Genomic DNA, 13095 nt, shown 5'->3' on the forward strand with positions numbered 1-13095 from the left:
TAAGTGGATATATCATTATAACACCAGCCTCCTTCCATGCAATAGAATCTGGTCACTGCAGTGCTGATATAAATATGATGTACCAAACAACAGTGCAGAATATGAATGGACTACTAAAGCCATAGAAGATAAAATTCAGTTAAATTTGTTACAGTGCCGGAATCCAGAACCCAGTTTCAGTCAATAATGGAACAAGTCCAAAACCCTAATCTCACCAATTTCTGATGCCCTCAAAATCCAACCCTGAACCGGGAGAGAGAAAAAAAATGGATAAACAATACAAAACACTGAAATCCTTCAGCTCATCTTGGGAGGGATGGCCCCAGTGACAGAGGTGTGCCGACTGTTGTTCTCCTCTTGAAATTCTCAGGTACATAATTAGACCAAAATCCAAATACCTGAAAGCACATATTACAAATTCCATATGCATGCCATGTTGGTCAAATCTTATAGCTCAAACTATCCTCCATCAATCCAATGCTATAAGGAAAATAGGCATCCAAAAAATAAACCTACAAAAAAATAGCCTCTTTGTAGGTTCATATAGATAGCCATTGGTTGGGAGCAATTTCATTCATTGCATTTCTATTGTTATGAAGAGTACAAATTTCTCTCTGAAATCCTCATTCACCACCAAATATATGGCTTTTTTTTTTCCCTTATTGTTAAAAAAAAAAAAAAAAAAAAAGGACGGTGAGCTTCCACCACCCACTGTACATGGCAACCACCTAAGTATACACTTTTCACATCCCATATCATCTCACTGATACTTGAGAGGCTCTTCCCACAGGTTAAATAGGGTGATAAAGAGAAATAAATAAAACATAGGGAACAAAAGAAAATCGAGTTCGAAGATTAAGAATACCTACACATCATAAAACTGAATCCCCGGCTTCTTAGCTCTTGTCATTTGTAGCAAGGCTCTCATAGAACAAGATGTACCCATGATCAGTGTTACTCGAATACTCCTGTGCAGACCCAAAGAAAGTTTGCACGGAAGACTCATCAATCATCTCCACATTTTCATCATCAAAAAATAACCAATGGTTATGACTTTTCACAAGGCTCACATAGTGCCCATGGTTGGGCCCACTTCCAACATGAACAACCACAGCAAAGAGGGAATATTCAGAATCTGCATCTTCTACTGTATTGCTCAGCTTCAGCTCAAGCGGGAAAACAACCCGGTAAGATAGCTTCTTGTACCTGCCCAGCTGCTCAATGTACTTGAACCGCTTCAAATGGATGACCAGTATGTGAGGTGGTTTCTTTATCTTCATTCTTTTCTGGGCCTCTTGTAAACTGACATATAATAACAAGGTCCACTACTTTGTTACTAGTAGTCTCTAAAAGAGAAAGAGATAACTAAGGCTTTGTTTGTATGCATTGCTCATTTTTTATTTTTAAAAAAAGAAACTTCTATAAAAAATAAAAAATAAAAAGAAACCCTTATACCAAAAGTATAAACTTACCTTGTCTTTAAAACAACATTAAATTTTTTTTAAATTTAAAGTAGTTTTTAATACCTCGATTTTTTAAATCGGTTTTTAAACCTTTACATTTTCAATATAAGCGTTTCAGAGTTCTTGTATTTTATATATAGGTTCTTATATATTCTGTATTTTTAAAAAAAAAAAAACAGAAAACAGAAAATGTATCTAGATGGACAATAAATGATTTCATTCTTCTATAGGCTTGCCAGAACTGTTTCAGAATAACAAGGTCCACTATTAGACTGAAAATAAAAATTAAAAGCAATATCAAGATGATTCCATTCTTTTTTCCTTCCCCCTTTCACTGTACATGCAGTGCACCCACATGACAGCCAATTCTTACAATACAAAGTGTTAATATATTTTCTTGAGTCCCTATCGGTAATTCATCAAAGGTCTCACAAACATGCATGAGTAAGTTGTTGAAGAGGTGCCCAACAAGGTCAACAATTCAAAATAGGGGAATTTGTGGGTAGCTGCAATCACAGACAACATTTGCTGAATGCACAATTCTATCCTCTACAATGAATTCATTTTAGAAATAGAACCCTCACAAAAAAATTACATTAGAATGTTCAAATCAGTTGTCCATAAAGATACTATGCATGAAATATTCCAATCATATGGACAATAGATTTCTACAATCTGTAAGTCTCAGTTTGTTTATTGGTAAAATAATAAGTTTGAGATCACATGATGGGGGAAAGCCTTTTAAAGTTTATTCAAGGAAGAAAGTGAAGACCTAAGTAAACTTTAAGTAGGATTAATATTAATTAGGATTGAATTAGGATTGGTATTTGTTGGAGTCTAATTAGGATTAGCTAGTTGAGTTATAATATAATTAGAATTTGAGTCATGATAGGTTATTAGAGTCCTAGTAGACTTTGGATTTCTTAGAGAAGCCTATAAATAGGCTAATCAATGTAAATCAAATGGATGAATTTGATGAATGATATTATACTTTCTTTCATTGCAAGGTTGCAACCCTCAATGGTGAGACTCCATTGATTTTCTTCTAGGTGAAACTCCTAGAAGGCCTTAGTGAGACTTTAAGGTTTTCCATCTTTTCTTCATTGTTTCTTCTTTCTCTCTATTTCTTATCTTATAATTTTCTCTACCATAAACTTTATTCCTTGTTCCTCTCCTTACACCCTAGAAATAAAACCCTAGCCCACCTACCCTTGAGTGTAGGCAACCATCCTATGTCCTACATCATCACATTAGGGTGAAATTGCACTTTTGGGACATTTTGTACTTTACAAAAGAAAGAGAAGAATATATATACATGGAAGCAAGGGCAAAACAGCAGCCAATATCTTCCTAGTGGCAAGGCCCTAAAACAAGTACCAGTTTTTCCAGAAAGTGGCAACCTCTAACAAAAAATATAAGAAATCTTAGAGACTTGTCTTAAAAAGATAATGGCTTTTAAAAACTGTTTAAAAAAATTGAGGCATCAAAAAACTTTATTACCTCAATTTAAAAAATTTTTAAAAGTGATTTTTAAGAATTTAAGATATATCCAAACTTTTTATGTAAAAGTTCTTATATTTTATATACAACTTACTACTTAAAAAATAAAAAAAAATAAAAAAAAGAAGTGTATCCAAACAAGCGCTAAATGCATGATCAATTTTTTTACCACTCTACACCCCCCCCCCCCCCCCCCCCCCCCCCACCATAATTAAACAGAGAACAGGTTAGCATAAGGATCAAAATGAAACTGACAGAATCACCACAATAGGATAATAATAAACTGAGGTGAGTGAATACAAAGATTAATGAAGGCCATCTCTACCTGCAGCATTTGTCACAGAAAAATTTGTCCTCTGCATTCAAAGTTTCTGTTGAGCTAAAATTTTTCAGACAGCTTGTGATGGAACTGTTCTGTTCAATATCCAGGCTCAAGTCCAAAAATGTTTCATCCCTTGCTGTGACTGTTTCACACCGCAAGCACCTTGTCTCATTTGTGAGTATACCCTGGCACAAGTAGCCATCAAAATATGAAGGGATAATTCTTATGGGATTGAAGAAATAATACATAGAATCACCACTGTTAAATTTGAGAGGAACTAATTGCGGCTGCCCAAATAAAACATAAGTTCATATCAACAAAGAAAGAAGGCCATGAGCTTGGTTCTGCCAGGGTAAGCCTGATATGGTCCTGTGCATTGTGCTTGACAGGCAATTTTCCCCTCGTTCAGCACAGATGAGGAAAAAGGAAAAGGAAAAGGAAAAATGGGCAGATCGAACCAACAAGGTTGGTAAATATGTAGCCTCATGCATGCAAAATATAAGGGCACAAATTAGGGTCAATCACACCACATTTTACTCAAGGATTTAACATTTTAGCATATCACAAGCAAAAAGTGAATATGAACATATGAATTGGCTGAACAAAATCACCTGAAAATTTTTGTGCACCCAGGTAACTAGAGGCTCTTTCTGAACACCATTAGCCTGAGCAGTCTTTGGCCCATTTGCAGTCTTCTCAGGTGGGGATGAGGTTTCTGGATCACTTTTTGAAGCAGAAGCCTCCTTCTCCAGTATGTCAACAAGTTCATTTAGCAAGAAGTTCAAAAATTCATGTGCATCCTAGAAGGAAGAAAAATGAATTTTATTTTATTATTTTCTGGATTGCATAAACAACTGGAATGAACAACTGTGTACTTTGGCGCACTCTTTCTGGCATTTTTTTAATACAATCTTTATTTACCTACCAAAATAAATAAATAAACAGCAGGAATGAAAGACACTTCCCCAAAAAACACTAAATTTTTAAGTTAATGGTGGAAGAGGATGTGTCAAGATGCATCTATGAGGTATACATAGGTAAGGCAAGGATAAAATGAACACCAATTTTCTCCTCCATAATCTTCTGATATCATAAGCAAGCATCTAGTAGGCATTTCTTTATAGCTATAAGTTGTAATGTGTCAGAGCAATTGGCTGCCAGTTTATGCAAACTTGCAACCACATTAGAACTGTGGCACACAAGGCCAACGCTGACATATACCACTTGTCATTTGGGGTCCCCATAAACAGGTCCAAATACATCCAGGATTCTTGTAATCACATGTACTGGAATTTCATTACATTTTCCCAAATGAAACTGCTTATGGTCTCACATATTACATTTCTAGGGAGCCTATAAAAAAAGTGTATGTATATTTATATTGCATTTCTGGGGAAGAACCAACCTCTCCGAAGTACACACAAAAACCCCAGTAAAGATTACGGATTTTAAAACTCTCTACAGTAAACCAGCATCCTAAATTACAATCTGAATGTTCACCATATCAAAAATTCGTGGGATATAAACCAGTGTCACTAGAGCACTCCCTAGCATCCCACACTACAGTCTGAAATTGCACAATATGCTCTACTACTCTCATACACACCCATTGGCATCTCTAGAATATAAATCCCCATGTACATGCTGGCATCTTTAGAATATGCTGGGGTCTCTCCATTTCACAAAAATTTAAACAAAAAGTACAATAACATGCCTTTTCATCCACTTAACGTGTTATCAATAAACATTCTGAAGATGAGTGCTAATATTGGAAATACTAGAGAACTACCATTCTCATTTCTACCCATGCAGCAAAACTATTGAGTAGTCAAGGATCCAGAAAGTCACATTGGAGAGGAGAAAGAGGGGAGGGGAAAGTGAAAGATTGTGCAGCGCCACTCTCCAACAAGGAGAATTTTATAATAAATTCCTTCTTTTTACCCATAAAAAAAATAAAATGAAAAAGAACTTTAGACTTGTAATAAATACCGAAAGATTTTCATGTGTTGAAAGTGTAACCCAGCACTTCCAAACATAGTTACAAAAGGTAAGAATAAACACCCAAAGAACAAACATATGGTATATCAAATTAAGTCATCTCAATGACATATTCTTGAAAAAATTCCAAAAATAAAAAATAAAAAACCAAAGGCTTATTTGTTAACAGTTTTGAAAAATGTTCTAAAAAAACGGTTTTTGAGAACAGTTTTTAAAACAACTTTCAATTATTTTCAAAACTCAAATATGAAAAACAGTTTTCTTCACTTATTCCCCATGAAGATACTATACACTTACGTATAATACAAAAGTTTTTTTGATAAATAATCTTATGCATGATACAAAAGTTTTCAAAGTATTTTGCATATTTTCAGTTGTTTCTCTACATGCTATAAAAAAATACTGAAAACAGCTTAAATTTGTTCTAAAAAACTTAATTTCAAAACAAATTTTCAAAAAACTGTTTTCAGTCAACAAGTGTCAAACATGTTTTTAAGTCAGAAACTCCTTTCTATTCTAAAGAACAGAAAATTGTATTAAAAAATAGTTCCCAAATAGGACCAAAGTTTCTGAATAGCACACATGATCATATGCAAATTGGAAACAACCGATATACCAATTAGAGAATTTTAAGTTTTAAAAAATTATCTACTAAGAAAACTTGTAAACATAAGCTTCAGTTATCTCATTAATAAGAAAAATCAATAAATTCCATTAAGAAATTTTAGGTTCTTTCTCATATATTTGAACACAAGTGGTTTTAGAGGAATGAAGGTACTTTCATTTAAGAATTATTCAAATGGTGTGCAAGCAACATTACACACACACACACACATATGCATACATTACATATGTACATTATATATATATTTCAAGCAACTGAAAATTAATGAAGTGTTTTTATCTTTGCAGACAATTATGGATTAACCATTGAGTCTAGGCTCATTGATAAGAGTTTTGGTAATGGGTATTTGCATTTGAAAGGAAAGAATGTAACTTCATAGTTGGGATTTAAAAAAAAAGATCATTTTTCTATATACTGAAGGGGAGGAGAAGGGCTATTTCTGTTTTATTTTTCAAAAACCACAGATAAAGTTAGGTATTTTTAAAAAAGAAAAAATTCAGGGTTGGGGATCATTTTTTATTTTTGAAGGGGCATAGTAGCTGCCACCTTTGAGCTACAGTACCTCTACCAGTAATTTTGGGGAAAATCCACCTCAAAATTGTATTTGATCACTACATTCATTTGCATAAAAAGATCCCAAGATGAACTTAATAACTACATTTGAAACACCAGAAGAAAAATTTCTAATATAATGTAGATTCATGAGCGGAAGGGTGGTCTCCATAGGCTATACACTTGTTTATTGTGAGCCTTCCCCAGAATCCATGTGGTATCGGTTCATCCCAAAATCTCCACTGCGATTCACTCATTTCTGCTCGTAGTAACACACTGTTGAGCTTAGTTCAGTTGCACACATCTTCGGATGAGTCTACTGAAAAAAATAATTTATCCAAGCACTCTAATACAGTCCTATCTTATATATAAATGCTGGTAAAAAACAAGACACAATTGTGAGTCATCTAATGCACATGTGAGAACATTAAACAAGTTCATTGGGATGCAACCAATCTCTGTCATTTTATGGAGGTTACAGGTATTATGAAGATCATGCAATCAGTGTGATAAATGAGGGTTGTATTGAAGAAGCACCATACAGAATTTAAGAGCAGAAATCCTCAGCTATAGTTTAACACATATGACTGCAAAACCAAAGAAATCATGGGAACACCATTGGTATCGCATCAGACTCACAAAATAATTGGATCCATCAAGCACAAGGATTTTAACAGAAGAGTTATGATTCAAATCAACTGAACAACTTTGGTGACATTGATAGCTGACGTGTTTGCTATCTCAGTAACCTCAATAGCCTTCATTTTCCTTTTCAGGCCCTTCATGTTAAATACATACCTGGTGCATATAGCTGCGAAAAAGCTCATTTTGTTTCTTCAGCCTCTGTACAAAACGCTTTGGTGCAATAACACCTGTTTTCTTCTTCTGTGAGCTTATCTACACAAAGAAACAATCAAATGTTGGCCCTAGTATCATGATTTATGGAGTTAACAAGTAACTACTATGCATATGCCATGGCATGTAATTTTTTTCAAAAAAAAGATAATGTTAGCAAGGAGAGAGATAGTGAGAGAACAATAGTGCTCTGACTAACGTTTCTCATCTCTCCACTAGTGCATCATTCAGCAGGATAAAACATCTAAAAGACATGTCCTCAAAATACAGATAAGCATGTATCATTCAACTATTCTCAAAAATATAAATACCAGTCCAAAGTGGAGGCTGTGGATTTGGGGATGTTTATCTTCTAAGACTTTTGCCATTCTAGCGAATGGGAGTTCCAAAGGTTGGGTTAAAGTGTCCGGAGGCTTAAGAAAAGGCAACCCTCTCTCCCCTTTTCTATTCACTATTGCTGTGGATGTTTTGAGTAGAATAGTTGCAAGAGCTGAAGACAGATTTAGAAGACTTTTAGGGAGGGAAGGACAAGACAAGGGTGTCACTCCTTCAATTTGCAAATGATACAATTTTTTTCTCAAAAGCTAATCAAAAGGGGTTGCAATACCTTAAATATATCTTAATGGTTTTTGAATACATATCAAGCTTAAAGATCAATCTAGAAAAAAGCTCCTTGGGCGGTATTAACATCAGTGAGGACTCTATTCAAGACTAACCTTGTTGTTGGATTGTAGAGTCTCTATTTGGCCCCTTACTTATTTAGGTCTCCCTTTAGGTGGAAATCCTAGAGCTGCTTCTTGTTGGGATCCAATGATGGCTGTTTCTATTTAAAAAAAAAAAAACTATTCTCAAAAAGGAAAAAGGTTTGCAAATACTTAATCAGCTTTTTTTCAAAATGGGGCAAGAAAAGTGGGAACAAAAAGATAGGAAGGCAAATCCAAAAATAGTATAAATAAAATCGGCCATTCATGTACAAAAGAATTCATATACATATATATATATATATATATTTTTTGATAGGTAAATAAGCAGGATATATTAAAAGCACTTGCCAAAAGGCACAACAAAGTACACACAGAGTACACAATTAGGGCCGATTGGCAAGCATGAGAAAGAAGAAGAAAAACCAACCACCCTAACAACAAACAGCCACAAAAGAAACTGAGACACAAGAGAGAGAAAAACCCTTACTACAACCCAAAAATGAAACCCTTCTTGAGCACTAAATCTTCCTGAGCCCAAGCCCAACCCCTTCCCTAAACTCCGGCACCCCTCCCCTTTCCCCTTACAGTGGATGGAAAGCAATCGTAGTTAACCAAACTCTCTAGCTTTCGGATTTCCCTCTCAAAACAGGAAGAAGGCAAAGATTTCTTCTTTCTCCCTGACCTCTTTAACCCCCCTCCCTTTTCTCGAATTCAGTTTCTTAAGAAGAGAACTGATTTCCTTCTCTAAGCCCACAACCGGCATCCCCAAACTGCTACTGAACTTGACAAAGCTACTAGGCAAACTAACGACTTCCTCCCCCTCCACAATACTTTCAAAGCCTTGAGCCAAAGAATTCATAATTAATGTGTTCTGTAGCATGCATTCCAGAATTTGCCTTCTGAAGAATGTAGTGCAGTTATGGCTTAAAACCACCCAATGACTTTGAATGGGGAAGACAGATTCTCTAGGTAATGCAGATCATCAACCATTAATACATTAATATGAATGCTTTACCTGTTCAATGTTTATCCAAACAATTAAGTACATTTTAAGTCTTGCTTCATCAAGTTTTCCCTTCAGCTCTGTTAGTGGAATTCATCACTGTACCAAATACACCACAATAAAATTCAAAAGTATTGGAAACTAATGGTACTCGCACCTAAATAATATAACACAATGATGAGTTAAAATTATGGATAGTGAGGCTAATAAGTGCTATCATTAAGCACCCACATGCTATGGGCATGTGTAAAAAATAGTACAAATACAACTTGAATAACACCCTAAACATTCCAAAATAACAAAAACTAGCATTGCTCCCAAAAACAATCGTACCAATAATTTTCACATCCAATCAATCAGGAAAGCATTTTTGATAACAGAGGAAAATTCTATGCCCAAACCACTCATCAGCCATAATGATTTAAGATAAATGCCAAATGCACACACTCATCTGCAGACTGGTCCTATTGGGAAAATCCAAGTGTTTTGGCACCCTTGGGAGTCCAATCTACAATGTTTTAGTTTAAGGTTTGCCCCATGTTCCAACCAGGAAATTGTAGTTACGATTCCAATAAGAAGATTCAAAAATCCTAATGAAAAAGCATGAAACTTCAAATGCAGCCCAACCCACTGAAACCATACAACTCAACTGAAACCACCAATGGCCCTTGGGAATTACTGAAACTGTAAAACATAACCAATTTATAATGAAAATAACAAATTTTCATTCCAAACCTTCTACACCTTTTTCAGGGTCCACAGACCATTTGAACCCTTCAGACGCTATTTGCTTTCTCACATTCAAACAAACGACACCTCATAATGAAGATGCAAGGGATCAATTTGCAGCAAGGTTAGGTTAGTTGTGACTTGATAATTAACAAGTAAATGTTCAAAAACTACAGATGCATATCAGCCATCATAACAAAAGGCCCTGGAACATCTAAATCCCTAATATGAAACTTTGAAGAGGAATATCAAATATAGTAATATGAAACTTCGAAGAGGAATACCTAACATGAAACTTTGAACCAATGCATAAGTCAAGGCATCTCTTGTATTCAACTGCTTGGATAAATTTAAAATGGGAACTCTTGTAGAGGATACTTAATGGCAGACAAAAAAAAAAACTTGCATTTAACGAAGGTAAAGATCGTCCACATCCATTTTTTCCACCTTCTACCATGTGTGCTGTATATATTTAATTGTGTGAGGTCCTTCCATGGCTTGAAGGCATCTTTGGTTATAGAAGAAACAAGCTAGGTTTGTATAAGAATAATCGTGCCATAAAAACAACAAATTTAAGCAACTCTACAAGATTTTATATGATAAGATGTCACATATTGGGAAAGTTGAGTCTTTGTTCAGCAAACTGCAGCCCTTGGCAGTGAGAAGAGGAGTGGAGGACATTTTTAGTTGGAGAGAGAGTAAGAATGGAAAATTTTCTGTTAGGTCCCTCTATTGCTCCTACACAAGGGTCTCTAAAAATCCTTTTCCATGGGATATGATTTGGAGGTCTTGGGCTCCAATGAGGGTGAGCTTTTTTGTTTGGGAAGCGTCTTGGAGCAGAATTTTGTCTCTCGATCAGCTGAAAAGAAGGGGGTGGAATATCCCGAATAGGTGTTACTACTTGTGTAAAGAAGAGGAGAAAACCACCGACCACTTACTTTTGTTTTGTGGCAAGGCTAGAATGTTGTGGAGCTTGATCTACTCCCTTTTCGGCGTACAATGGGTTATGCATTCCTCAATTAGGAGGAATTTATTAGATTGGCACGGTCTTTTTGTGGGTTAAAAAGGAAGAATGCATGGAGGGTTGCCCCCTTATGTTTAATGTGGACTTTATGAAAGGAAAGAAATGGAAGAGCTTTTAACAACGTTGAGCGGTTTGACCAATCAATTAAGTCTTTATTCATGTATACTTTTATAAATTGGGCTAGGGTGTATATAGAGGATCACATTGTATCTATGATTGATTTCATAGATTGGTTTCTTGTAAAGTAAGGGGAAGTTTTCTCCTTACTACTTCACTTTTTGGGGCATTATTTGTATACTTTGTGTGTATTGCTTTTGCCACTTTTAGGTGTTTCTAATGCAAGCTTTTTTTTACCTATCAAAAAAAAAAAAAAACATATTGGGAAAGCTCATTATGCAATAAGAGTTTATAGACACGGCAAAAAAGCAATACATCAAAGCACACAAGATGTAAACACAACAAACACTCAGCCTAACTTGATTCTTAATACTTTTTTACAGGTTATTTATTTATTTATTTATTTATAATGTCCTCTTTTTTTGGTGCTACTTGGAATTGAACCAGGGATCATCTCATCCCCACTTCAAATCTTTGCCACCTAAGCCTACGAGGGCTACTTGTATATTCTTCATGCTAAATTTGGGTTTAAGCTAAGCCAACCATAAATAGAATCTGTCAGTTCAAAGAAAGACAAAGTCACAAGAAAACGATGAACCAGTACTTCATTTAACATAGCAACAAAATCATAAGATCAAACCACTGCTTGCAACAGCAGAAGCATATTTCTTTGTGTATGTGTGTATTTGTGTATAAAAATAGATTGATAGATAGATAAAGAAAAAACTGTATTTAAGAGCATTGCAGTATAGGCAAGAATAAAATCCCTAGTTTTTCATTGCATGAATAAATAGCTGCAGAGTGAAGAATTATGAGGGGAAACCCAAAATCCAAACCAAAAATTCTGAATTCAAACTACTAAATCCTGCTTAATCAGTAAAATTATTATTGCCTTTATCCTTGGCAGACCTATTTGATCAGTAAATTCAACAGATCACAATTAACCAATGGAATGCAAAAATTAGTCCAACATTACTGGTAGAAACATTACCTGCATGAATAAGTCTGCCAAGCATGTCAATAGATTTTCTTCTGCATCTGCGAGATTTTTGTTATTTGTGTAATATTCTAGCAATTGTTCACGAAATGGAACACAAAAATAAAGAGCCTGCAGAAAACAAGTAACATCATTAGGTAGTAATTGTTGGTAAAATCTTTTTCAACATATCTTCATAATTCAGTGACTAGACATGCCTATATTTCAAATTTTCAACAACCCTAGATGAAAACATTCTTGCTGGTCATCCTCCTCCATGACCAGAAATACACAAAAAATATCCATCTAATTGACTATTCAGTAAGAGCCCAGGATCCCACGTTTTAGAGTACACCTATTCATAAAACTAACCTAATATAAAAATCCATAAGAATTTCAATTGAGCACCAATATTCATCATCAAACCCGAAATCCAAACAAAAAAATCACATATTAAACCTATCATTCAACCTATAATCGCTCAATAAATACAAAATCTACAATATCAACAATGATCCAATAAAAATAAAAAATAAAAAAAAAGACAGAGATTTGAAATCAAATTCAATAGAATCGAACCTGCAAGACGCTGTTGCAATAGCAAGTGTTGCCAAAATTCTCGAGCCCGAAGTATCGCTCGCCTTCGGGGAACTGATCGCCAAGAGCTTTCTCGAGCTTCGAACCTGCAGCGCCCATCGGAGGATTGAGCAAATAACCACGGCGACTCGGATCGATCGTCCGTTTCAACTCAGGAATTCCTTCACCATCCAAAAACGCTCTTCAACCCTTTTTCTCTATTTTCGAACGTTAGGGTTTCTTCCAGAGGGAATTGGCAGCGAAATTTGGAAGAGATGAGACGGAAAAAGAAATATGGGAGAGACGAAAAAAATAAAAATAAAAAAACAACTATTGCCACTCCACCATTTGCTCATCGCGCTCCACTGAGTGCAAGGTGTCATTTTCGGACAAGTGGCACCTCCTTCTTATCTATTAAAAGAAAGGGTTTTTTTATTTTTAATCTCAAATTTTAAGAATAAAATAAAATAAAATATTTTATTTTTAAAACCAAAAGTTAAGAATTGATGGACTAAATAATTCGATTATTTGTATCTTTCAATGTATCTATCAATCATTGTCCAAGCTTTTTCTATAAACATATTTTTCTAAGAAAATTTGGCCATAAAAAAAAAAAGATAAAATAATCTCTATTTTAAAGAAATATATTTT

The 13095-nt window shown here is 34.9% G+C and overlaps 1 protein-coding gene across 3 annotated transcripts; it reads right to left on the bottom strand.

The window, feature by feature from the left end:
- Positions 1 to 97: 97 nt before the first annotated feature.
- On the bottom strand, positions 98 to 12766 carry LOC100253110 (ubiquitin carboxyl-terminal hydrolase 3). 3 transcript variants are annotated; one of them, XM_002270371.5, is made up of 7 exons: positions 12448 to 12766; positions 11884 to 12000; positions 7259 to 7357; positions 3897 to 4085; positions 3289 to 3470; positions 870 to 1302; positions 98 to 398 (listed from the first exon to the last, which is right to left on the bottom strand). In XM_002270371.5, exons 1-6 carry the CDS (start codon positions 12562 to 12564, stop codon positions 897 to 899), a joined length of 1110 nt encoding a protein of 369 aa, XP_002270407.1. In that variant the 5' UTR covers positions 12565 to 12766; the 3' UTR covers positions 98 to 398; positions 870 to 896. The 3 variants fall into 3 exon arrangements, with proteins under 3 accessions (XP_002270407.1, XP_010645221.1, XP_010645222.1); XM_010646919.3 differs by having other exon boundaries at positions 98 to 1302; XM_010646920.3 differs by lacking the exons at positions 98 to 398; positions 12448 to 12766 and adding an exon at positions 9035 to 9121 and having other exon boundaries at positions 555 to 1302; positions 11884 to 11981.
- Positions 12767 to 13095: the final 329 nt, after the last annotated feature.

This window comes from Vitis vinifera, chromosome 7 (assembly GCF_030704535.1).
Source record: "Vitis vinifera cultivar Pinot Noir 40024 chromosome 7, ASM3070453v1".
NCBI classification, from domain to species: domain Eukaryota; kingdom Viridiplantae; phylum Streptophyta; class Magnoliopsida; order Vitales; family Vitaceae; genus Vitis; species Vitis vinifera.

Bases quoted from the DNA above. Each gene is read 5' to 3' on its own strand.
- LOC100253110 (XM_002270371.5), bottom strand. From the start codon at position 12,564: ATGGGCGCTGCAGGTTCGAAGCTCGAGAAAGCTCTTGGCGATCAGTTC. The intron at 12,001-12,447 runs GTTCGATTCTAT...TGTTTTCTGCAG, and splicing joins ATTGCAACAGCGTCTTGCAG to GCTCTTTATTTTTGTGTTCC. The intron at 4,086-7,258 runs GTATGTATTTAA...TCTTCCTTCTAG, and splicing joins TTCGCAGCTATATGCACCAG to GATGCACATGAATTTTTGAA.